This window comes from Rhamphochromis sp. 'chilingali' (assembly GCF_963969265.1).
Source record: "Rhamphochromis sp. 'chilingali' genome assembly, chromosome: 3".
Classification (NCBI taxonomy): Eukaryota; Metazoa; Chordata; class Actinopteri; order Cichliformes; family Cichlidae; genus Rhamphochromis; species Rhamphochromis sp. 'chilingali'.
The window spans coordinates 7,114,282-7,139,761 of record NC_137931.1 but is presented as its reverse complement, the minus strand read 5'-3'; the positions used below and the strand labels follow the sequence as shown (position 1 = coordinate 7,139,761).

Genomic DNA, 25,480 nt, shown 5'->3' with positions numbered 1-25,480 from the left:
TGCTTCCCTACAGGGTTTAATATTGTTAATTAAACAACAGTTTAACATCGAGTTTTCATATTGCTCCCTTTCAAATCCTCTCGATACGCTCTGATCTGGATGACTTGGACTAAAGATAGACACGTCTTCCTCCTCCTCCCACATACTCAACCTCCTCAGCGCTGGGTGCTTACTGCGTTTTCTTTAACAGTTTGAGATTTTTGTTCTTAGAAAACACGCTGCATAAATAGATGAGCAGCCACTGCGAGTTTACATGAAAACCAAAAAAAAAGAGAGACTCCAGAAGGAGACTCCACGGGAAAAGGCCTTTGACCTTTATTCTTTCACCCCAGATCTCTGAGCTGCCCAGTAGTCACAGGAGACAGATGAATGGCGGTCATGCTCAGACAAGACAGATGGGACCGTGCAGCATCAGCAGGGAAAAGGCCACGGCCGGTGTTTAGTTTGCGATGATGCCTGTAGGAGTGCATTTGCAGACTACATACACACGCATATATACACAAACACAACCTCCTATCCCCGTGTCTCTCTCAGGTCATGCTCCATAAGCTTAAAAGCAGGGCCTCAGGTGGTAATTCACTTAAACCTGCAGCAGCATCTTCTGTTAAGGCCGTGATTCCATTAGAATGACAGCAGCTATTTCCAAAGTGCTCTTTGTTTTTGGCTCTGCATCGTTTTTGCTCTATTTTTACTCTTTCTGCATCTGGACTGAATACACACCTACAGCATATCTATATATATTTGTACTTGTTTTTTGTCCTGACCACAAGTCTGTGTGTGTATGTGTGTGGAAGAGACTCTTATAAAGGACTCCAGGCTGTTTACACACAGCTGTTAAGTGTCCTGCAGTGCGACTCATTTCCTGTATGTGTATTTACACATGGAATAACCTTGGGGAATAATGGCAGTGCAGGCTCATTTGATTTTTAGTCATTTCCTCTTGCGCTCGTCTTGATGCCATAGCTTGAGATACTCACCTGATTTTACAAAATCATGGCTGTGACTGAAGGGTCCCCATATGGAGCCACATTTCATGGTAGCCAAGGAGACAAACGATTCAAATTGTGTTACGATGTAACATGTGTGGGCATAAGGGTGGTGAGGTCTGGATCTCACTTTCAACACCTCAAGTTTCTTCCCCCCCATTCCTACAAATGTACAAGTGCCACCCCCACCACTACCGCCACTATAAGTGGTATGGATAAGCTGGAGGACAGCTGGAGCTTCCTGCAAGGAAAAAGGCCATGTGGGAAATTAGGAATTTTGCACATCCTGGCTATTTCCTGTTGTGACTGCCACACACGTTCATGAGTGCATGGATGTAATTTTAAGCGCACATATATACACACTGGGTTGTTTTTGTTTACATACTCATTGACTCCATTCTTTCCTCCACAAGATGACAAGTTCATGTTTCTCATGTGTTTTAATGAGAGTGCCGGAAGAAGGAAGCTATCCATCATCTAAAGTATAATAAACACTCTGCAGTGACAGCTTTGGTCCGTAATACAAGCTTGTAGCACCAGCTTCAGGGTACGTCTTCTACATGCACCACATACAGTGATTTCTAGTAGTAAGCATGCTGGAATTTGTCTGAAATAAGCACCCCTCAGCTGCTTAGCTTTTCATCTTTTATCTGGTTTGCTACGACCTTCATCACATTCTAACAACAAAGCATAGCTTTCAGATCACCAAGTGTTCATTTTAGCCATAAAGGCAACGGCACACAAATACTCGCACATACAAGCAGACGTTTTGCTAGATCAAAAGAACAGGGGTCGTCAGCGGGGTTAATCCCAGTTTGGTACAGTCCCCTCTAGTGACTGACACCACATAGCTGGGATAACATGGAATGACACCCTCTGAAAACATCAATGGGATTACTCTGGAATATTCCATCTGACTCGCCTGTTTTGGGGACTCCGGACTATGCCAAGACAGGAGTGCACACCAAGGGAAAAACAGGTTGAGCGTTCTGCTTTAGTCTGTTTAATATCCAGTGTTGAATATACAGTGGTGTAATATTTTTCTTTGTGTGTGCCAAGCTGAAAGTGTGCAGTAAGAAAATGTGTTTCTGCACTCTGCACTTCCTCTGGCATCTGACAGGGTATCAGAGCCATGACCTCCTCCTCCTCCTGTGCTCAACCGTACTTTGCTTCCACTTGACAGGTCTGTCACCAGATTGGTGAACGATCTTCCTCGGTGCACATCGGCATTTGGGTGAACATATTTTTTTCACATGGACCGGAGACCATCGCATTAGGAAATGAGGATGAATGTAGGCACACATCAAGGCTGCAGATTGTTTTGCGTTGTCAGTTGGAGCCATTTTCTGTTATGTTTGCCTCCTTCATATCATTCATTCAGTGTTTTGTCTACTGTGGCGTCCTTGTGTGTATGAAAAAGGATTGGGTTAGACATTTTAGCTTTGACTCTAGAGCGTCAGATTTCCTCCTGATTTTATTCGGATTCTGTTTAATTGTTAGATATATGAGACTTAAGTCGGCCAGGCAAACAGATGCATGCTGGTGTTGCGCCACTTTCCATTTAACCCACTAGAGGGAGCTCTGCCATCACCTTTGACTAAAAACAGCTGGGCATTCTCAGCGAGCCAGCTATGCTTTCCATCCTATTATCCACCGGCCTTTAACAGCACATGCTATTGCTCCGTGTGGTCTGATTAATATCTTAATTTAACAGTGATCTGTGGGCCTCCAAAGAAAAGAGTGGGGGTTTTTTTTTCTGCAGTCATGAGGAAGATGCTCTGCTCCTCCCTCTGTGTTGGCTCTTGAGCTGGTAGTAGAGGTCCTGGGCGTGTCAGTGGTGCACAGCACACAAGACACCACAGGGTGATCGCACAGCACAGGGTGATCGCACAGCACAGGGTGCCCGCTAGGGGTCTGCGAACGGTTGTCATGGTAACAGGCAGTGAGGTTGGCATGAGATTAAGTTGTTTTTGCGTTTTGTTTTGTTTTTTTCCCCCTCTTTCCTCATTTAGATCATTCCTGCTATGTGGGTGTGACTTGTAATCATGTGAAATTTTCTGCTTCTTTTGCGTGCGTGCGTGCGTGCGTGCGTGCGTGCGTGTGTGTGTGTGTAGATGGACCAGGTATCTGATGATGAGTTGGACCATGGAGCAGAGGAAGACAGTGACAAGGAGGACCAGGACCTGGACAAGATGTTTGGAGCCTGGCTGGGAGAGCTGGACAAGCTCACACAGGTTAAAATACAAATACTCTCACACACACTAAGGGGGTGGTTTGTTACACAGACGTAGACAGAGCACCGCGAGAAAGGATGGGGCTGTATCCATAGCAACCTTAACACTGCTAATCCTGTCTCCCTTTACTGTATCCTAGCAACTCCACTCCCACCACCACCACATAGTATTTGTGCAGGTCTGTGGGTAACTGAGGAGTCTGGCAGGCAGACGAGGTTGTTACGATGCGCTTTGACTGTAGTGTCAGAGTGTGAATGTGTGTTTTGCAAATGTGCATCTTATGAGTTTCGTGTGTGTGCGCACATTGCAGAGTCTGGATGATGGCAGGCCGCAGAAAGCACTGCAGAAACCTCCTCTCAGGCAGGAGACGAACATGGCCAACTTTTCCTACCGCTTCTCAATGTATAACATAAATGGTAAGATCTCACTTCAGTATAACAACAGAACAGAGATGCACTTATTAGTATAACCCAATAACTCTTGCTTTGCTCCTTGCAGAGGCGTTGAACCAAGGTGACACAGTGGACCTGGATGCCCTGATGGCTGACCTGTGCTCCATCGAGCAGGAGTTGAATACCATTTCCAAACCAAACTCAACTTCTCGCAGCCAGAGCAAAGGCCAGCAGAGGGCAGCTGGAGGGCGCAGTGCTAGCACTAAGCACACAGGCACCAGTGGAGGAGGAAGCAGCGGAGGTAGTCCTGCTGAATTATGGGCTTTTAAAACAAAAAGTGCAGTTCCTAAACAATTTGATACTCAATGTGAAGAAGTGAGACTGTTATCATTTGGTATCCTTTCAGATAGTAGTCAATTGTAAGGCATGATGTCTGAGATTGTTGTGCAGCAGTGGCTTCCAGCTTGCAGCCCATTCAGATGAGCTCAAGAGCCCTTCCATCACTTCCACCTCATCTTCATTTAACCTAATTTTAAACTTGATCGGGAATGTTTCATCTGTTATTGAACCATCACATTCAGCTTACCTGCTAGCCATATTTTACACCATGGGTGGCCCACATAGAATATAAGAATAACCCTTTATTGTCATTGTCCATGTACAATCATATTATGGGTTCTCCACACCAACTGTGCAGGAATAAAATATAAATAGTAAGACAGCAGGAATAAATAGCAATCAGGAGGAATATATACAATGCAGCCCACTTTGATCTTAGGTGCGCTGGACCTGTGGAACTCCCCTTTCTTTAACTACACATTTAAAATCCCTGAAATATCTTAATGTAAGAAAAAGTAGGGCAGTATGAGCTGTAAAACTAAAGTCTGAAATCTTCAAAAGCCATCGAGCTGGCCAGATTGGAGTCTTTGGGGGGGGGAATTCTGTTCCCCTGGCCTTATATTGACACCCCTGCTCTACACTGCTGGTTTCCACCTTTTTATTCATGCTCTTAGCTAGCTTGTAGTTTTTGCTGTTTATTCAGCAGCTGTATTTGTATTCCATATACATACTGCATTTAGCAAACAAGTTCAATTACTTATCCACATTTTAGGCTACCTATATCAACCATTTTTTCATGTTTAGGATTTTGAAATTGATACCATTGGTAATCTTTCCATGTCCCCCCTAGCTGCAACACAAATATACCCCCTGTGGTTAGGAAACACTGCTGTGCATCAAAAAGAAGGAAGTCTTTGTGGGATGAAACAAAAGTGTAAAACTGGGGTTGAGAGAAATAAACACCTGCAAAGTTATAACAGAGAGAGAAAAGGTGAAGCTTTGTAGAAAACAGTCAGTTTTGTTGAGATCTTTCTTGTGTCAATATTTAATTCAATCAAATATTAATTTCACTGTCAAATTGAAACCCGCCCCAACAGGAAGTGCAAGCAGCAGTACTCGAGCATCACCGGCCAACACGGTACGAGGTGGCAGCGCCACTGCTCGCCCCGCGGCCTCTAACATCTCCCTAGATGACATCACCTCTCAGCTAGAGAAGGCCTCCCTGAGCATGGATGAAGCGGCACGTCAGACGTCCTCCTCTTCCTCCTCCTCGTCCTCATTTTCCTCCAGCACCATCCGGCGGCCCTCGTCCGGATCGTCCGGCGGCGGAGGGCAGCATCGGAGGACTGGTTCGGTCGGTGCTGTCACCGAGCAGGACGCACCATCCCAGCGGTCTAGTGTGAACTCAGCATGTGCCTCAGCTTCGAGCATGGACTCCCTGGATACGGATAAAGTGACAGGAGGAGAGGTGGAGAGCCAGGGCAGCCCAATCTCACAAGGACAAAACCAAACCAATACAGAGGTACGAGCCACACTGAAACACACACATAGACGTATCAGACGGTTTAAATGAGTCTTTCCAGATGTGACGGTAAGTGTAATGTACACAAGGACTGCGGTCAGTTCAGTTTGTAAGTCAGGAGAAGTGAGAAAGTACTAAGCATAGACCTTAATGAAGCCAAGCATGTTTATACACACATACTGATTGGAAGGAACTGCATGCCTGAAGTCTATCCAAAGTAAATGCACAATGCAGCCTCTGTATTGTGCATTCGATGCTGTCGGTGAATGCATTGCAATCTCAAGTGTGACTCGGATTACAATGTCAACACCTACCTATTGTTCACTAACAAAAGCAATGCCGTGGTCGGACGGCCATGACAGTCTCTCGCATGTCCCCCCTGTTTTCGCCTGCATGTGTTTACACTGTCTGTGTTTGCATCCTTTCTTATATCCACGGCCTCTGTCCTCACACACGCACACACCCCACCTGCCTGCACCCACCCGACTTTTCCAGCATGTCACGCTGCGACGAGCCAACAGTAAGCCGGCCAGACGGCAGCTTGACTTCACCTCGCGAGAGGGCGAAGTGGATCGGGCCACCGTAAGTGTGTGTGTTTGTGAATGATTGAGCAATTTCTCCAGTTGGTGTGCAGTTAATTGTTTCAAGGTTAATGGACGTTAGGTGCAACAGAATTTTTACAATTGAGCTGTTGTGTGTGTGTTTGATGTGTGTGTGTGTGTGTGTGTGTGTGTGTGGTGTGATAGCGTAGCTGTGGAGTCTAGGTTTCAGAGAATATACCGTGTATTCACGCTTTTCTCTCTCATAATCATTGCCTCTTTTCCAACAGCTGTATCTAATGACAACCATCGCTGCTGCGCATTAATGAAACCTTCTCTCGCTTCCACGCTTCTCTGTACAAAAACAGATCAAAACACTTGTGATTAATAAGCCTCACAGAATCACCTGGCACTGACTTCTCTATATTTTGTCTCTTCTTCTGCTCTTATCCTCCTCCCCCATCTTCTCCTCCACCCAAGCACTCCTATCTGGACCAAGAAACCTCGCTCATTCTGAAAAGCATAGCTGGAAAGCCTTCTCACCTCCTGACCAAGGTGACTTCCTCATACACTTTTTGCTTTCATTCCTCTCCTGTGCATTCGTGTTTGTGTCTGTGTGCATTGCTCCTGTCTTCTGCTCTGCTCGTCTTTTTGGTAAAGTCCATGCTGAGAGTGATTATAGAACAGAGGATTTTTTTCAAACATGCTTCCACATGTGGTGTTTTGTCTGTGGGCCTTCATTTTGTTCGATCCTTCTTTCTAACTTCATGTTGCTGGCTTTTGATTTGCACTCAGTCTTTGAGCAATAAAAGCTTACAAGGGGAAAATTTAATGTATTAGCATTTATTACACAGTATTAAATCATTACTTTTAATATTTTGAGTTGTTTAGAAGTCTGAAACAGAAACCAGGGCTTGCAGGGCTTTAAATGGCATGATTTGTTGCCTTTGTCTTATTTTGAAAGGTTCATCTGTGCTTTAGAAAAACTGGTTACACAAGAGGCAAAACAAATGTGAACAAAGTCTACTTGATAGATTTCTCTGTGGGTTTTGGTCACATGTCACAGTCTTCAGCAGATGGAGCTTGCTCACAATGAGTTTCTCGCATTATAGAGACTAAACCATTACTTGATTCACCCATAGTTGAGATAATAACCCTACGTGCTAGCCAAAAGTGGAATTTGTGTTTAACTGAAAAAACAAATCTAAGTTGGACTCCAGCTTAGTTTTGTTATTCAAATGTCTCTATAATCCAAGTCGTGTCTGATGCTCCCATCACCTCTTTTAACCTCTGAGTAGATGCTTTGGCCGCTGCCTTTGGCTTCTTTGCAAAGTTTATGCTGAGCATATGTGTGTATATTTGTAGTTTGGAGCTCATTGCTTGTGAGTTATCCCACCTTTAATACACAATGCATAGCAAGAAAGTACAAATCAGCTGATTCCAAGTTGGTTGGATATTAAATCCTTAAATTCTATAATGCTGATTAACTAGAAGAGAATGTTACAGTGTGTGTCTTTAGAAACTGAAAGTTTACAGTGCATTTTTCCACACAGAGATCTCCATTAGTGGCTGTTGGCAGTAAAATAGCCCTTTCAGTGATGTCCTTTATTATTTGAATATAATGGGTGCCGGCAGCGACACTGTCAGCTCATCTGCCCTCAAGTTTTAGAGCTGGATATAAGATTTGCAGTCACCTTATCTAAGAAGCTGGGAAAGAAAAGCGACTGGACTTCTTTAAGTTTCTTGATGATCATGTTCATCGTCACATGAGCTAAGGTGTGAAAAAGGGTTATTATCAGCAGAGGTTTTGGGTGGACCTTGCCTCACCCTATCATGTGACCTGTTGCGATCGACTGACGCAAGATATGAGTGGGCGTTAAGCCGTCCTTAATTTTAGGTGTTAGACAGTTGGTGCTGTAAGCCATCCCCTCTGTTCGAGGATTGTCGTTCACATTGGACATAGATGGCTTCTTTCGCTCCTCTTCCATCTGTCTTCTCTGTCCAAAATGTGGATATTGGGATCCTTGAAAGAGTGACCTTTGTCCTTTAGATGCAGACGTACAGCTGAGTCTTGTCCTCTCGAGGTGGCTCTTCTATGTTGTGCCATAGACAAGGACATGTCCCCCTAGTGACATCCACCAAGCTCCTTAGAATACCACGATAACTGAGATGCTACACGGACATAGTCACCAAATCTTTTGGATTGAGTCAGTGGTTCAAAACATTGGTGCCTGTTGCTGTAAACAGAGCACTCAGCTGTATATTATGTTGTTGTTTTTTTAAGGGGAGAGGAGTGATAGCCTGCATCTTTACAGGCTGTGAGGGGGTTTATGTGTTAGTGTTACACTTTCCACCAGAGAACAGAAGAAGGCGAGCCGCGATCGCCTGGACTCACAAGTTTTCTACCTCTCCTCGCTCGTGAATCAGAATATTGAATGAGCGCGGGATGCTTGGGAACAAGCGAGGCGGGAGAGAGTGGAAAAACATCAAAGGAAGTGGCTGCCAAGATTTTTTTCTTTTTTCTTTCTTTTTTTTTTTTACAGACTAGGCAGAAGAGCTTTTTCTTTTTTTTAAATTGGCTCTGGTGTGGCTCACTGTGAAAGTGGAAGGGTAAACGCCTGTCGAATCGGAGTCGGTCTAATGTCTAATAAAAAGCAGGGAGTATGTGTCGTGTAGAGAGGGAATAATAGATGAGAGAGCGAGGGGGGCGGGTTGTCCACGCTGACATTTCTGGGGCTGAACCCACAGTGGGACTCAAATTGACTCCCGACTGTAATCTGTACAACTCGCGTGACCTCTTGGTCACTGTTGCTCTTACTCAGTCTTATACACACACACACACACACATTGGGGTGGGTAAAAGCCTGCCACTATGTGTTGGCCAAACACACTCTTGGTTTTAAAGCTTTAATGTGTGTGTGCCCTAGAGTCGGTCATGTGGAAAAGGCAGTCTGGGTCAAGGAGAGGGCAGGGGCTTCTTGAGATAAGAGGCTTGGGGAGCACTTGTTAATACCCCTCACCCTCTCTCTTTGAACACACATGCTCGTGTGTACACATGACTTCAAATATTCAGCACCTCAGCTTCTCATTCACCCACTCTCTCCGTCCTTGTCTCTGTGAGTTAGCTTCAGGGCCATAGTCGGTCATGGTCTTCCCCCGCCTCGTCCCGATTGGCTAAAGGGTTCAGGGTCCTTTAAACGGAGTTTGCTGGTTGGGCGGCCCTTCCTCCTGGTACCTTTTTTTTGTGGGGATTATGCTCCCCTCGATTGGGTACGCTCCCAAACCCCTGCATCTGCTGTAAAGAGAGGAAACGAGTGATGGAGAGGGGAGGAAGCGGGAAGGGGGAGGGGCATTTTCCTCCCTACTGTCTCACTTGGCGTTTTAGTCAAATTGTGCTCGTCTTGGCCACACATGTCTGCGTGTGAGTGAACCCATGCCATCACTAAAGTCCTCGCTCAGCACCGTCTCAGCTAGCTCGACCGCTGTCATCTCTGGGTGACGGCAGATGTGGATGCAAGGCGGACTTTGATCGACTGGGAATCACGCTGGAATAACTTTTTGTTTTTTTAATCTTGGTGTGAAAGGTGGCAAACAGATTTTTGTTCATTTGAATAGAAGAAACCGCTTTTGTCATATTTTTAAATCAAGTTACGGACACATCTGGATATTTCCCATTTTGAGCATTTTTTGGGGGGGGTTCGCATCTTTAAGTTGGCTGCATGGATGCTCTTTGAGCTGATTCTGCATTCATCTGCAGCCTCTCACCCTTGAGGGATCTTCTACTATTGTCTCCCCTTCTGCTGTATAGCATGATCAAAAGAAACCGCCGCAGCTCCACATGAATCCGGCATGAAACCATATACAGCAAGCGGAGCACCATTTTTGAGGAGCCAATGCCGCCACGGCGTCTTTTATCATAATTCCGTCTAATTGAACACTCACGCTAAAGTAATAAAACACACGTGGAAGCTTACACAACCTGTAGGAATGGAGGTGATGGCATCTTGTTGGAGGGGGCAGGTAAGCAGCCTGGAGCATGGGGGAAATTTAGATTTCTGCCCGTGACACAAGGCGCCATCATTCCAGATGCTTTTTTTCATGAAGTTGTGCATAGCTGCATGTGTTATTCCTGCCAAAGGAGTGACGGATGTATGACGAGGATGAGGCTATAAAATCAAAAGGCATTTTTAATGTGCGTGCTGTATTAACACACTCCTGTGCGTTCATCTAGGAGGAGCAAGCTGCCAAACTGAAGGCGGAGAAGATCAGAGTCGCCCTGGAGAAAATCAAGGAGGCACAAGTCAAAAAGGTAGAACCACCTCTTAACTCGCTGACTCTTAGAAAGTGCAGGGATATGAAGCCCTTCTGACTTTGAATAATTGCCGTCTTGTCATATTTCGTGCACGCCGCATTTCTTTGTGAACTTCATTCACAGCGAGGCAGTGAAGCATGCAGAAAATAGGTCATTGCAGTGTTTGATTATGTGTGTGCGTCTGCTGGAGGAGGGAGCAAGGAAGCGGAGACGGGCTTCAGAAATATAACGCAGATCCACATAAGACATGTTATTTATCCCGCGTATCAGCTGAACAACAGGAGCGCCTTGCCACACTGACAGTTTGCTTCCACTGCGAGGTCGATACGGGACTCCTCACACAGGCAGGCCTTTTGTTTTTCCCCCCCAGGCCGGTGAATGAACAGTCTCTTTGAATGAGACCAATGCCATTTAACAGAATGGTGTCCTTTTTTGCATGCAATGAATGGTTGAAGCCCAATAGTTTTACAGCCAACAGAGCTAGAGTATGGCTAGATAAAGGGTACTGGTACAGACAGGACACGCGAAGGAAAAAAAACCTCAGCTAACACAGGAGAGCTTTGACGTGCTAAATTATTCGTGCCCTGTTGTCGGCGTTTTACACGACCAGCAATGATTTGAATTTCACCGAAGCAGTTTGACTTCATCTGGATAAGAAATGGATCTTAAAGGATTTAGATGTTCGATTTAATTTAACTTTTTTCCCTCTGAGTGGTGGGGGGGTCTCCTGTGAGAAATGTAGGTCAGACTCCCCCCATGTCTGAGACTCATCGCTGTCCCTGCGTTCTCATTGGTCTGCGCTTCACTTCAATCATCCGTACTGGCACGCGATTGGACGTCGGGGTCGCAGTGGGAGGTGACATGCAGGAGGGTCAAGGAATCCGGGTCTTTATTTGGTTTCACACATCGAGGCTGCGATTGTGTGATCCAGGATTTGGCACGTGTGCGAGTGTGTCGCGTTCAGATTAGTTTAAGCTTTCGTGTTCTGGTTGCTTAAAGATGCCCAAACTACAGCCATATTCGTAGTCATGTTTAGTGGCCATATGTGGGACATGGTCATGATCTTCATGAACACATGATAAGATGTCATTCTTTCACTAAACTGAAGCTACAAATTGGAAAATGTTCAGCTTTTTACACAAAAAAAAATATTTTCAAATTGATACCATAGGTGTATCTACTAAAATACAAAATGTGGGGTGGGTCTACTGATCAGTAGGTTGGCGATTTAATCCCTATCTGCTCCAGTCTGCATGCCAAATATCCTTGGGCAAGATACTAACCGATGTATCCACTAGAGTGTGAATGTGTGTGAATGTTGGATAGTAAGCACTTACAAGCTTTTAAGAATGGTAGTGTGAATGATTGAATGAGGCATGTTAAAGAGCTTTGAGTGCTCCGGGAGAGTAGAAGAGCGCCGTATAGGAATCATCCTGTTTACCATTTAAAAATCTCAGAAGAGTTTGAATTCCAGTGACCTTGACATGAAGGTTAAAGGTCAAATTTCCTGAAGATCACCTAACACTTCCAAATTCTTAGCATCTACTAGGAGGCTGAGGTTTACCGTTCCCTCCGCATTTTCCAAAGCTGAGCCTTATTGGAGTATTTGCTGGGCTAATTCTGGCCCCCAAGCCTTATGTTTGACCCCCTCCCGATCTAACGCATGCATGACGATAAATCTTACATATTGATATCATGTTTTAGCGTTTCCCTCTTGGCCTTCCTCAGCTGGTGATCAGGGTCCACATGTCCGACGAGAGCTCAAAGACCATGATGGTAGACGAGCGGCAGACAGTCAGGCAGGTGCTAGACAGCCTGCTGGATAAGTCCCACTGTGGATACAGCCCTGACTGGTCTCTGGTGGAAACCATCACTGAGCTGCAGATGGGTAAGGGAGCAATCGCCTGAGTTGAATAAACATTGTTTATGGTTTTGCTTTAATCTGCGCTTGTAGCATAGGGTCGAAGTTCAGGGGTTCTCGCAGCATAATACACAAAGTAATATGTAATAGTCACGGCCCCAGTTCCAGGGCGGCAAAAGAAACCTGTTCTCGCCTGTTCTTCATTACCTGTTCTCGCTCCTCCTTTTTCTCAGAGCGTATTTTTGAGGACCACGAGAACCTGGTGGAGAATCTGCTAAACTGGACCCGGGACAGCCACAACAAGCTCATGTTCATAGAGCGCATTGAGAAATACGCCCTCTTCAAGAACCCTCAGGTGACCGCCCATTACGTTAAAGCTGCACACGTATGGTGGCGTGTTCAACAGACCGAGGGGCAGATAACATCCTCTCCTCTTTTAACTGCTCTGCGTTCGGTGTGCAAATGCCGACTGTGTATGTTATACGCGCAGAAGCATTGTTTATGCATGCTGAGTGCCTGCATAGAGCCAGAGAGTGAATAACAGTGTGTGTGTTTGTGTAGGAGTGTCAGAAGTAGGTCAAAGCAAGTGAAAGTGAATAATTTATTTACACATAGGATAAGGTGAGACTTTCTCCCCCTCCCATCCCTCCACTGACTTCACTGTTTTACTCAATTGCTTCCAGAACTATTTGCTGGGGCGGAAGGAGACATCAGAAATGGCCGACAGGAACAAAGAGGCTTTATTAGAGGTAAGATGGTGTTTTATAAAGCAAACTGCAGACGTTTCTATCATTCCTGCTAATCTGGAGCGTTACTTAGATGAATTATTTAATGGGTTTTTGTGCAATACTTCAGGAATGTTTCTGTGGTGGCTCAGTGTCTGTGCCAGAGATCGAGGGCATCTTGTGGCTCAAAGAAGATGGGAAAAAGTCATGGAAGAAGCGTTACTTCCTCCTCAGGGCTTCGGGGATCTACTATGTCCCCAAAGGCAAAGCCAAGGTCAGTGACGGCTGGTGTACGATCATGCTACTCGGACGCAGAAATGAAGATTAGGAACAGAAATGTGGCATTTAGGGTTATGAGAAGCAGATCCACTCATGATTTGTGGCATTTCCTGTTTGGTTTTGATCACTTTGAAGAACAGCAGTTGTGTGCGTGGCGTTTGAGTGCACATGCTCCCTTTTTAACACCACCATCCTCCCAAGTAATTTTCAAATTTTAACACTTGCAGTTCACTGTGGCACCATGGAGACATGTATAAGTCCCATAGTACATTTCAGTCCCAGCTTTGATACTGAATAGGGCATTCTAGATGTAAGTTAGACCTTTAATAGCATATACACACAAAACGTAGACAAATGAAGGACTTTGCATAATTATTTCAAGCCATTCTGCAACTGCTTCACTCATGCACTAAAACAGCTTGAGTGAAGCTCCATGTTTCTATACAACGACAGCACAAACGTGGTGGGTAAAATTCAGTTTCTTCACACAGAGCAGCAGCAGCCAACAGCGGTCTCTTTTAGGTCAACCACGCATCAGTACATGACACCGTCCCCTGCCTCTCTTTCTCCACAGGCATCCAGAGATCTCGTGTGCTTCCTGCAGTTGGACCATGTTAACGTGTATTACGGGCAGGACTACCGCAGCAAATACAAAGCTCCCACTGACTACTGCCTGGCCTTGAAGGTGAATCCCTGTAACTGCATGGTGAAACGTTGCATTGTCCTGATTGGCCTGCAAATAACAGCAGGTCTTAATGTTCCTCCAGAGACCTAAACCGGCACAAATGAGCACTTGGCTAAGAAAGCTACAGATGATGTCCAGTTCTGTGTGTGATACAGATCTTGTAAACACATTTTGCAAGTCAAATAATTAGATGTCTACATATCTGAAGAAATTTATAACAAGAGAAATGAGGCATTATAACATGGGTGGGATGTACACGTGTCCTCCTTTGCATCTGTTTAAAGTAGAGGTTTGAACACATCAAATGGTTCTTGTAGTCCCCAGAGATATGCAGTCTTAGCGCTTCACTGTTACCCCCATGCACTTAGTACCATTAGTCTGCTATTAGAAAATGTCTCTGGAGATCTTTTCCAAAGAAGCTGATTGGATTAGTTTAATCAGAATAGAAAGTTTATTTACTGACTGCATTTAATGTAATGAATAAGCACTTGTCTAATAAATTGCAAGAGGATGCTTCGATGTCAATTGCACATGTTATTTGTTTAAAAAAATCCTTTTATTTTGAATCGTTTTGCAGTGTCTGTGCAGAGCACTTAATGTTCATAATACTTGTTTTATTTGCAGCATCCACAAATCCAGAAGAAGTCCCAGTACATCAAGTATCTGTGCTGCGATGATGTGAGGACGCTGCACCAGTGGGTGAATGGAATCCGCATCGCAAAGGTTGGTTTGAAGCAGAGTTACTGTTCAAGGCAAAGAAATAAGCAGATAAATGTTTTGTTTTAATTTATGAAATGCATCTGTGTTCTTCGATCTCATACAGTATGGGAAGCAGCTGTATTTGAACTACCAGGAAGCCATGAAGAGGACAGAGGCAGCCTACGATTGGTCCTCTCTCTCTACGTCTAGCATCAGATCTGGCTCCAGCTCCGCCAGCATACCCGGTTCGCTCACGAGCTAGGCTAAGCACCACTAATGGCTCCTTTAAACGCATCATCATGTCCAGTGTATAGTTAATTCAACATGGAAGCAATTTAGCTTTAAAAACAAAAGCACTTCCATTTTTTTTTTACTAAGTCAATGCTAAGTTATGCTAGTTATGCTACCAGATAGAAGTGGAGCGTATTGTAAAGTGTATTCAGACATGCTCACTACTGTTAGAGGTCACTCTGAACACAGAACAAGAATGCAAACAGGCACTAGACTTTTAACTCGCTTGATTCACTAAAAAGAAACACATTTGTGTTGGAGAATGCTGAGAAACAGCAAAAAGATGTACATAATAAATATTCTATGTCAAATCTTTTAAATTTTTAAGAAGGATTTGTGACTCATCTATGATGTATTTCCAATATTACTAATTGATAAGAGGCCTTTTTACAGTTTTTCATTTGTTTTTTCAGAGTCCCAGTCGAATCATTCGGGCCATTCTGACAGCGGGGTGGATACGGGCTCCTCTCATGGGCGTTCCCAGAGCGTGGTGAGCTCCATATTTTCAGAGGCCTGGAAGAGGGGTACCCAGATTGAGGAAAACTCAAAGGTATGAGTTTCAGCGTGTTAAAGTCGCGTGTTTGCAGGAGGATGTGTGAGTCACGTGACAAAGCCTAACACTCGCTCTGTTCTCCGCAGATGAGAATGGAGGCATCCAGAGGGGCCACGCTGCCGCACGGTTCCCACAGCCACCGGCATCACAGCCAGCATTCAGTTGACCACTCAGCCCTGACGCCGCCTCCGCAGCAGCCTCAGGCGCAGCCTCCATCACGGCCTCAGTCTCAGCCCCACCCCCAACATCAGCAGCAGCAGCACCCCCCACAGCATCAGCACCCATTGGTGCAACCCCAGACGTCAATTCAGCTGCAGCAGCAGCAGCAGCACCCGCCTCCCCAGCATCCGTCTCCTCAGGAGGCAGTTCCGCCACCACCACCGCAGGCAGCACCACCGCCACCGCTACAACCACCACAGTCTGCTCAACTACATCAACAGCAGCTGCAGAAGCAGCAACAGTCACAGGCCTTCAGCAACTACAACCACATGCCCCCACAGGAGCAGCAGCAACCAGCTCCCGCACCCCCTCCACCTCCGCCACCTCCACCACCGCCTCCCCCACCCCCTCCACCAGTCCAGACGGTGTCATATCAGTCGCCGGCTCTCACAATGTACAAATACAGCACCATCACCAGGCTGCAGAACCAGAAAGGAGGCAAGATACCTTTTCACCTCCCTGCTACAGCCCAGCAGGTTCTGCCCACGACTCTGACACCACCTGCACTGCAGGCCATCAAACCAAACGTCAATCACATTGCCGCAAGGACTAATGTGCCCCCGCCTCCTCCACCACCACCTCCCCCTCCACCGTCCATGCCAACCCCCGGGTCTGCCATGGCTGTGCTGAAACTGGGCCCACCCAGTCCGGCTACTCCACCGGCTTTCATCCCTCCACCGGCTTTCATCCCTCCACCGCCAGTTCCTCTGCCTGCTCCACAGACCAATGGAATTGCATTTCCTCCCCCTCCGCCGCCCCCACCGCCACCAGCTATTGCAGCTGCTCCCGTGAGTCAGCCTGTCTACCACAGTGGACTCAAGCAAGCGCTGAAGGAGCGGTTTCCCAGCCCGCCGCGGGACCTCCCGTCTCCAAACGGCGGGCTCGAGTATTCCCCACCACCTGCCCCCACACCACCACCCCCGCCTCCTCCACCTCCGCCACCGCCGCCACCACCTCCTCCTCCTCAACAGTTCCAAGTACCGGCCCAGTTTCCACCTCCTCCTGCACCCCTGGCAGCACCACTGAAAAACTTCAACCCAGGCTTTCTCCCTCATACTGCCCCCAAGCCCATGTCACCAGTCTCCCCTTTCCCTCCTGCCCCGCCTCCTGCTACAATGAGTTGCCCGACCCCAGCTCCACCACCACCCCCTCCTCTACCTGCACCCCTTAAGAAGCAGTTCAGCCTCCAGACAGGCCACACCTCCACTCAACCCCCTCCAACTCTGCCTAAGCAGCATAGTTTGTCTAAGCCACCAACCATTTCCACAGGAGCCCCTCCCACCATGTCTCTGGTGAAACAGCTAGCCAGTCAGTTCCCAGGAGCTTCATCCCAAGCAGGCAATCAAATGGAGGCTTCGAAAGCCCCACTCTCTCCCCCTGCAGTTAAAACCAAACCAAAATGGCAGCGTGGGGGTGGCCAGCAGCTGCAGTCTCCCGAATTCCCCCCTCCTCCTCCAGACAGCAACACCGGCTTCCCTGCTCAACCACCACCACCTCCTCCTCCTCCTCCACCTCCCCCAGCACCAGTCACAGGTCCGACGCCACCTCCTCCTCCCCTTCCTTCTGGAAACATGGGCTCCCCCATAAGGAGGTCACCCTCTGGTTCCTCTAGTTTTGGAGGCAAGAAACCTCCTCCCACCCCCCAGAGGAACTCCAGCATCAAGTCCAACGCCTCAAACTCCTACGAGGAATCCAGGAGAAATTTGCTCAGCAAGTTTGCTCCCCAAGGCAACACCGCCCCTCCCTCCTCATGTCCTCCCTCCAATGGATCGCCTTCAAAGGAGCCCTCAAATGGACCTCCTGCTCCCCCAAAACCAGGAAAGCTCAACCTGGCTAACCTGCCCCTGGCACTGCAGGCCAAGGTAAGCCAGGCAAAGCAGTCTGGTGGCGACTTCCCTTCCCCACCTCCTGAGTGCGCCTACTTCCCACCTCCTCCACCTGCCTCCGAGCTCTTCCCCCCTCCACCACCTCCAGGTAATGACGCCCATACGGGCGGACCTCCTCGAGTAGCAGTGGTGAATCCCCAGCCCCAGGCTCCTCCTCCACCACCACCCATCTCCCTCGTCAGTAACTCAACATGGGGAAAGAACTCCCTGAAAAAGACTCCTCCGCCCACGCTCGGGCGGCGTAGTAACAACACCCCAGAACCACCTCCGCTCTCGCCACCTCCACCGACTTCCCCAAAAGGTAGCTCAGGCCAGCCCAACTTCTTGGAGGATCTGAACAGGACACTGAGGCGAAAGTCAGTGGGACGCCAGGGCTCCACCAACTCCGCCGGCCTCTCAGCCAAGTTGGACCCCGCGGGGACCATGGACGACATGGCGCTGCCCCCGCCGCCTCCTGAGCTGCTCCTGGACCAAGGAAAGCAAAGCAACGGAGGAAACGGTGGCTATATGTCCGGAAACATCTCAGGCTATGCAACACTACGACGAGGACCCCCTCCTGCCCCACCCAAAAGAGGGGATGGCACCAAGCTTACTGGATAGTAGTTGAACTTGTCGATAAGGACACGATGAAGACTAATGAATAGACAATGAAATGATATAGTGAAGTAAAAATGCATTAGTGGACTACTCTTTTCTTCTCCTGGGGACACGATAATAAATGACTGTGTATATACTAAAAGCCAAACCAGACCATCTTCAATTAGTGTTTGCTAGTTCTTCATTTTTTTTATTGCTTGGCTTTCTGGATGAGTGAGGTTTACAATACTGGGACACTTTAGACTCAAACAGGTTAAGTTGGAGGTGTCTAAACTATCCAAGCTCTCTGGAACATGAAGTTTTTGCCCCGTACGGTATAACCCCACTTGTCTGGTACACCAAGCAGCTCTGAGTAAACACTAATAATAAGACTTTGTGCAAATATTATTGGATCCAGGTCTGAGCCAAATCATGCATCTGCTTCTTTGCCACAAGTTTGTGCCACGTTACTGGAGACGCAACACAGAAAACAACAAAAACTCATCATGATCTCTCTGCTTTGGTACTGCATGGACAACATGTAAACAACAAGCTGTAAAACATGAAGCTGTGTGCGTGCATGTGTGTGTGTGTGTGTGTGTGTGTGTGTGTGTGTGTGTGTGTGTGTGAGAGAGAGAGAAATGGACTGAACGTGCATCCATGCATTGAGTGCATGCATGCGTATGTGATGGTATGGTGGTAGTAGTTAATCATCATTAGGGAGGGCCTTCATGGAACAGGGATTGTCAGGTTTGCTTTTATATAAAATTATTTAAAGATTGGTAAATGGAAGGATTTTTTTTTATATGTGTAAGTGTCTTTTAAATAGATTAAAGCCTAGAGAGGAGCAGATCAACATTAGCGCACAATGGAATGTATCTGGAAGAAAAGAAAGGCAATGATTCAGTAAAATCTTTTGTCTTAAGCGTTTCTAGACTGTTTCACCACTTGACAAATGCAAATCAGAAGGAAGCCTTACTCTTAAAGTCTTGCACAGAGGTCGAAACAGAAAGGAAGTATCTTCTAAAGGTTTCCAAAAAAAATGGCATGGACTGTGCAGCTGGATTTAATTTGATGCAAAACTTGTACTGGACTTTGTAGAAAAGGAGAGAGGAGGAGGAGGCCTGGGGTGGTTATCTTTGTGGACTGTGTGAGTTCCCTGTGTGCTGGCTTGATTTCGGACCTTATCCTTCAGTTTGTATCTGTACAGTTGCAGCTGCTGCTCCGTTACCGTTGGTTCCCCCGCCGCCTTCTTAAGTTCCCCGTCCAGGAAGTGGCGAGCACCGGCTGGATTCAGCCACGTGAAGTATCGAAGGAGAGATGCATTTTATCCGGTTAATGTACAGAGCATCGAATCATGTAGTTTATTATAACACAAATCATCTGAATGTTCAACTCAACTTTGTGTCTATGGAATCTCGTTTCCTCGTGGTGCCATTGCTGCTCCATCTCTTGGTGCACAGGGTCAGAGGTTATCTAGAGGGTCGACTATGAAGGGTTTCCATTTCTAGCAGCGATGCCTTCGTTTTTAGGGTGCTAGTGCTGTCCTTCGACATGTCCGTGTGTGCCAGGATGACATATCATGAATATTTCAGATCATTTAGACTGGCTTTGGTGTGGGGTGGTGTAGATTCCATACAAGGCCTTGAAGACAGTGTATCTTTTTTTTTTCTTTCTTATAACTGAGCGTCATTGTCCTTACCGGGATGTTTGCTGCAGTACAGTATGTAAGTTATATCGATGTGCTGAGGCGAACACGTGGGGCCAGATGAAGAAAAATGTTTGCAGATGAGAGTAAATGTTTCCTCTTGCATATAAACTGAAAATCACAATATAAATGTTTAAACCAGACCTCAACCCGTCTCTGTGTCGTTTGTTCAATTAATTTAAAGATTATGTGTAGTTCAGTGCAAAAGTCTTGAGTCACCCCTCATTTCTTTTTATTTTGTTTCCAATGAGCCTTTCTTCAAAGTTTTTATTTGGATGTTGGCTCCTTCTTCACTCATTTCTTCACTCATTTTCATTCCAGTTGTTGTATCTGACCATTTTTCTGAAGAATATTTTTGTTAAGCCACCAACACTAACCTATGAGTCATTGAAGTATAAAAAAAAGCAACTAACTCGTGGGATGAGCCAGTGTTTGTGTCTACACAAAAAACAAATTGGAACCACTTTTAAATTCTCTTTGTTGCTAGCAGCCTGTCAAAAACGCATCATCGTTTCCATTTCTTGAGTTGAATTTATGAAAAATGCCACAGATAATGGCAATATTTAATGGTAATTTATTTATTATTAGAGGTACAACAGTGAGTATGGACAGCCACATATAAAACATGATGAAAGCTGTGTCATGGTTTGCATTTCAGCCAGTGGTGTTGGAGTGAAAACTGATGGAAGTTATGAACATACAAAGCACATAACACTTTGATCCATCGTGCAGTACCATCTGTAAAGCTTCTGATTGGCAGCAGCTTCATTGTCTTCACCAGGACAGTGATCCTAAACAACACAGTAGAACCATACCTGGATTGGCCTCCCCAGAGCCTGCACCTCAACATTACTGAAACAGTGTGGGATCATGTTAACAGAGAACAGAACAAAAGGCAGAAACATCCAAAGAAAGCTCTGAATGTCCTTCAAGAAGCCTGGAGAACTATTCCTGAAGACATGACATGAAAGCTCCCTTAGAGGGTTCAGACTGGAAGAATAAAGGTTGTCATGCCAAATATTGACTTTAAAGCTCATTAGAATTGTACAAACTCTGTTCTTGCCTTACATACTGTATTTCCCTGTATCTTTGCATACTTTTTAATAAATAATTGCACCTACTTCCAATTTTCCTACCATAATATAAAGAAATGAGGGGTCACTTAAGACCTTTGCACATCTCTGGATGTTTGTTTGATGTGTTATATTCAAGTGCAATTTACAACCGACTTGTTTGATTGGTAGGTCACACACCCCCTCTAGTGGTTTTATCCTACCCTACACTACACTCAGTAGCGGTTTTTGATATGGGCGACACGAAAGTTGCTTGCACCCATGCTGCCCCGACATCATGACAGCGCATTTTGGGGATTGCATGGGCACCGGTCGGTTTTCTATCGCCCATTTGCGAGGACTAAGGGCGCCATCGGTTTGCGACGTGCGCCTTCTGCTTGCGGCAGGGAGGACAGGACGGGGCGGCGGGGGATTTAATAACCAGCTCGCAAAATAAAAAAATAAAAACAAACCAACAAACACGAAAACAGCAGACATTATGATACAGACTTATAATTTGCACTGCATTTAATGTTTTTTTCTAAATTCTATACGCGAAAAGTGAGCGTCAGAGCCCTCGGTGCGCATGCTCGCTGCTGCTGCTGAAGTCAAAGTAAACTTTATTGTCATCTCCGCTACATACAGAACAGTATATAGAGAGACGAGACAACGAGGCTCCAGTTACAGCAGTGCACGAAAACAAACAATAAATATAAGAAGAGTAAGAAAATAAATATACGTTTTAGGACTCGGGGTAAAGGGATCAATAACAAGTTAAAATTTATAATTTACAGTTTAATGATCTAAAGTCTCACATACAACCTGTCAAAAGGGGAGGGGGGCGGCTGCTTCCAAATAGAGCACATTTCATTCATAATGTAAATCAGAGCCCATTATGTATTCATGATTTGTTCCTGGGTTGTGTGAAATCCCAGAAATAAACTAAAGTGAATCTGTGAACTAAGGTGTAGGTGTGTTAGATTATGTTGTGGTGATCCTCGGGCTGGGGGATGGGTGTTCATACTGGAGTGCAAAATTAAAACCAATGGAAGATGGACAAGAAAAGTTCAAAGCCATCAGGTGCTCAGTTTAGAAAAAAGAGAAAAGAAGAGGAGGAGAAACGAGCAAAAGATACAGGTAAGCAGATGTGTCATTGGATAATGGCAGGTCATCCTGAAACAATCAGAATCACAATACTTTATTAATCCCTAAGGAAATAACTTGAGTTACAGTTGCTCCAAGAAGAAATGGTAAAAATAGTAACAGTAACAGACTAAACTCCAAATAATACATTATGTTACAGATTTTAAGAAATAGCACTAATATATACAGATCACTCAATTATAAATATCAAGGATTAACAGAGGTGATTATAAATAAATATCAAGAAAATTGACAAGAATATTACAGAGTAGAAAAAAACGTGTGCAAAAAGAGTGTATTAGATGGAGGAGTTGTACAGGGAGATGGCCACAGGTAGGAATGGTTTCCTGTGTCGGTCAGTGGTGCTTTTTGGTAATATCAGTGTCTCTCTGAGCGTGCTCCTGTGATTAGCCAGCATGTCATGGAGTGGGTGGGAGGTATTATCCATGATTTTCCTTATCTTGGACAACATCCGCCTCTCAGACACCACCCTAATGGAGTCCAGCTCCATCCCCACAACATTACTGGTCTTGTGGATAAGTTTATTTAGTCTGTTGGCGTCTGTGACCCTCAACCTGCTGCCCCGGCATGCAACAGCAAAGAGGATAGCACTGACCACAACAGAGATACAACAAGATAACATTAATTAGTAGGTATAGTGATGTTTGTTAGCCACTTGGTTATGATAGTAAACAGTAGACACTGATGTAGCTTATTGAATCTTTTGGACTGTGTTCGGCACAATATTAATTAGTCATTGTCAACTTTGATTTGTCCTGTTCTCATCGTATGACGAATTATAATGGCTGTTTGTTAGCCGTACTACTATGCATACTCGCTCTCTCCATATATATATGTGTGCGTGTGTGTTTGTATGTTTATCTGGTTAAAATCAGCATGGTTCCGAAACAGTTTTTACAATAAAATATGTTAATGTACAATCCTTAATATGTTTTATGTGTGGGGTCAGAGGGAGTGTTCGCCCAGGGCACCAAACAGGCTAGGACCGCCCCTGCTTACACTCTAAACTTATTGGTGCTCAATATAACGTTTGACGAATGGAAATTAAAAATAGAAAAAGAGGTAGTCAAAGGAGCTTGCAAAGAAAAGCGTCTGGACTTCTTTAAGTTACTTGAAGACGTTTCACCTCTCATCCGAGAAGCTTCTTCAGTTCTAAGGTCAAGTGGTGGAGAGTCCCAGAGTCCCACAATGAACTCACCCGAAACTCTGGCTGATTGGGACCCACACCCAGTTTCACACCTTGGCTCAGGCGATTAGAGGATCATCAGGGGTCCTTTTGTCCCTCTGTGGGGGGAAACTCCCACTAGGTTTATATCTGGGACTCTCCGCCACTTGACCTTAGAACTGAAGCTTCTCGTAACTTCAAGTAACTTAAAGAAGTCCAGACGCTTTTCTTTGCAAGCTCCTTTGACTACGAGGACCTGGATGACTGAGAACCTTCACAGACAGAAAAACAGGTATATTTTCTTTGTGTTTCAATAATCATTCAGCAGCTCTGTAAATTAAACGAGAATTAAAGGGGGACAAAAAAATTTTTGCAAAATATCTTAATTCAGTTTTTTTTTAATATATATGATCAGCACCTAAAAGAAAGTCATGGATAGCTGAACTTTCACACTACATAGTTGCTGAAAGTGTCTCCTCTGGGTCGGTCTTCTGCCAACTGGTTGTACCGGGAGCCGCCAGGCTGGGCTGAAGGTGCAGCTGGAGCTGGGACTGCCAAAAGTTTTGAGGTTGTTAGTCCACTTATTTGCACTTAACATCCAAAAACGTTTTAAATAAAGATCACTGTAAGAAAAAGACAAAAGAAAATGTGAAAATGTGCTTACCTCTGTTAGCAAATGGGGCATTGAACTGCTGTCTCCTTCTCAAGAACACCTGTGGAAACAAAGCCTGGGTATTCATGCGCTGTGCATAAAGGGCAACAACTGTTTGGCTCTTTAATTTGTGCCGCTCTGACTCTTGACTCACCTCCTCGCTGCTCTCTGAGCTGGAGCTGGAGCTGCCATCGTGGCCGCACCTCAGAGAGACCACCTGGGGAGACCTGGCCATCATTCGTACCCGGGTGGAACAGGTGAAGGAGGGCTGAAGGTGGGTAAAAGAGAAAGAAACAAGAAAAAACCCTGCTTTATTAGTCTGTGTGATATTTCTTTAAATACCTGGTGGCCGCTGTCCCGTCAATCACACAGGGGCACATTCTGGCCCAGTAAACTCGTGCCAATGTAAACAACAGGCTGTAGCACTGAGTCAACATGTGTCCACACCAGGATACAGATATCAGCCCTTCACAGGGAACCATCCACATAATATTCCAGCTTCTGACGTGGCTAATTTATTTATTATCTCACTGAAGTATTTGGAAAGCATTGGTTTAAATGTCTCACCACAAAGAAGCCGGGCCTGAAGGCACAGGCCTGAGGGTCGTCTTGGGAAGTCTTTGCACACTGAGTCTCCTTAATCCGAAAAACCATCAGCAGGTCGACGGTGTCCAGGCCCGTGGGGATGACCTGTCACACGTGGGATATTCAGGACAAATCAGCTGTTGCCATACTGTTAAATGCATTAAGCACACAACAGGCTCACCTTTGCGACAGAGCCTGTAGTGACCCGGTAAAGGTGGCTGGCAGCATACACAGAGTTGACCTCTGCCAAAGCTGCTCCCAGGGCGCTGTCTGCCGCAGACTGCAGCTCAGAGTTGTGAAGTGGGATGCCTTCAAAGTCACAGACGAGGAGGAGGGAAAGGTGAAGTTACTGAATCTTATTTTGAAGTGATCAGGACAGAAAGTTACTCACCTGTGCATCCAAGAGACAGCAGCAGGGCTGGGAGGAGCACGTATGACTTCATCTTGACGATGGGCACCAAACCAAAATGCCTCAAAGGTTCATCTACTTCTCTCTAAATATACTCAGCACTGAACCTGTGCACCGCCTCTTAAACTCCATAACCCCTTAAAAAAAAGCCTCCCTCTCTTGCACTGTCCTGTCTGCCCAGCTTCCTTTTATGTCCTTTGGGTGCATTCCAGTACCCACACTACCATACGATGTCCTAATACACTGTACGTCAAATGCAATGTGACAAATAACCGGGATGTCCTGCTGCATGCAATATGTTAGGCATGCTTTAGGGTCATTCTGATCCTGAGTCCTCTACATGAATGGTAGGAGGTTCAAAGTTCAATATGATAAAGCAGTATGTCCCAGTCACATGCCCATTGTAAGGATGATAGAAATGTGTACTGAGTGTAAAAACAAAAAGAGAAGAAAGGAAAATAAGGTGAGCCCAGGCTGATGTGCTAAATTAAATTAGTAAATATTTGTGCATCCTCTATATGAGACTTTCTTAAATGTATGAGAAAAATTCTGATGATTTAGAAGCTACTCGAGACCCTTTATAATATATATTTGCAAACTTATGATGCAATTTAAGGAAAACTGTCTCAATCCACCTTAAATATCCA

General features: G+C 45.6%; 2 protein-coding genes across 5 annotated transcripts in view; one reads left to right on the top strand and one right to left on the bottom strand.

Moving 5' to 3' along the window:
* raph1b (Ras association (RalGDS/AF-6) and pleckstrin homology domains 1b) overlaps nt 1-19,944 on the top strand; it is a 39,641-nt gene extending 19,697 nt beyond the window's left edge. For 2 of the 3 annotated variants that reach the window (XM_080876718.1, XM_080876719.1), the window contains exons 3-18: nt 3,101-3,220; nt 3,531-3,636; nt 3,719-3,913; nt 5,049-5,473; nt 5,969-6,055; nt 6,493-6,567; nt 10,244-10,321; nt 12,053-12,212; nt 12,419-12,540; nt 12,869-12,934; nt 13,041-13,184; nt 13,764-13,874; nt 14,499-14,597; nt 14,698-14,818; nt 15,278-15,414; nt 15,504-19,944. In XM_080876718.1, coding sequence (XP_080732844.1) covers nt 3,101-3,220; nt 3,531-3,636; nt 3,719-3,913; nt 5,049-5,473; nt 5,969-6,055; nt 6,493-6,567; nt 10,244-10,321; nt 12,053-12,212; nt 12,419-12,540; nt 12,869-12,934; nt 13,041-13,184; nt 13,764-13,874; nt 14,499-14,597; nt 14,698-14,818; nt 15,278-15,414; nt 15,504-18,122 — 4,665 coding nt within the window. In that variant the 3' untranslated portion in view covers nt 18,123-19,944. The remainder of the gene's footprint in view (nt 1-3,100; nt 3,221-3,530; nt 3,637-3,718; nt 3,914-5,048; nt 5,474-5,968; nt 6,056-6,492; nt 6,568-10,243; nt 10,322-12,052; nt 12,213-12,418; nt 12,541-12,868; nt 12,935-13,040; nt 13,185-13,763; nt 13,875-14,498; nt 14,598-14,697; nt 14,819-15,277; nt 15,415-15,503) is intronic. The other variant, XM_080876720.1, reaches the window with a different exon arrangement.
* A 3,552-nt stretch (nt 19,945-23,496) lies between these two features.
* Nucleotides 23,497-25,148, bottom strand: spp2 (secreted phosphoprotein 2). 2 transcript variants are annotated; one of them, XM_080877860.1, is made up of 6 exons: nt 24,816-25,148; nt 24,606-24,733; nt 24,407-24,529; nt 23,994-24,107; nt 23,852-23,915; nt 23,497-23,738 (listed from the first exon to the last, which is right to left on the bottom strand). In XM_080877860.1, the coding sequence occupies exons 1-6, from the start codon at nt 24,865-24,867 to the stop codon at nt 23,635-23,637; spliced, it is 585 nt and encodes a 194-aa protein (XP_080733986.1). In that variant the 5' UTR covers nt 24,868-25,148; the 3' UTR covers nt 23,497-23,634. The 2 variants fall into 2 exon arrangements, with proteins under 2 accessions (XP_080733986.1, XP_080733987.1); XM_080877861.1 differs by having other exon boundaries at nt 23,852-23,900.
* Between the last annotated feature and the right edge of the window lie 332 nt (nt 25,149-25,480).

Excerpts from the sequence above, each read along its gene's own strand:
- spp2 (XM_080877860.1), bottom strand. The coding sequence starts at position 24,867 with ATGAAGTCATACGTGCTCCTCCCAGCCCTGCTGCTGTCTCTTGGATGC. Across the intron at positions 23,916-23,993 it reads GCTCAGAGAGCAGCGAGGAG|GCTTTGTTTCCACAGGTGTT; the intron begins GTGAGTCAAGAG and ends ATGAATACCCAG. Across the intron at positions 23,739-23,851 it reads TGCCCCATTTGCTAACAGAG|TCCCAGCTCCAGCTGCACCT; the intron begins GTAAGCACATTT and ends AACTTTTGGCAG.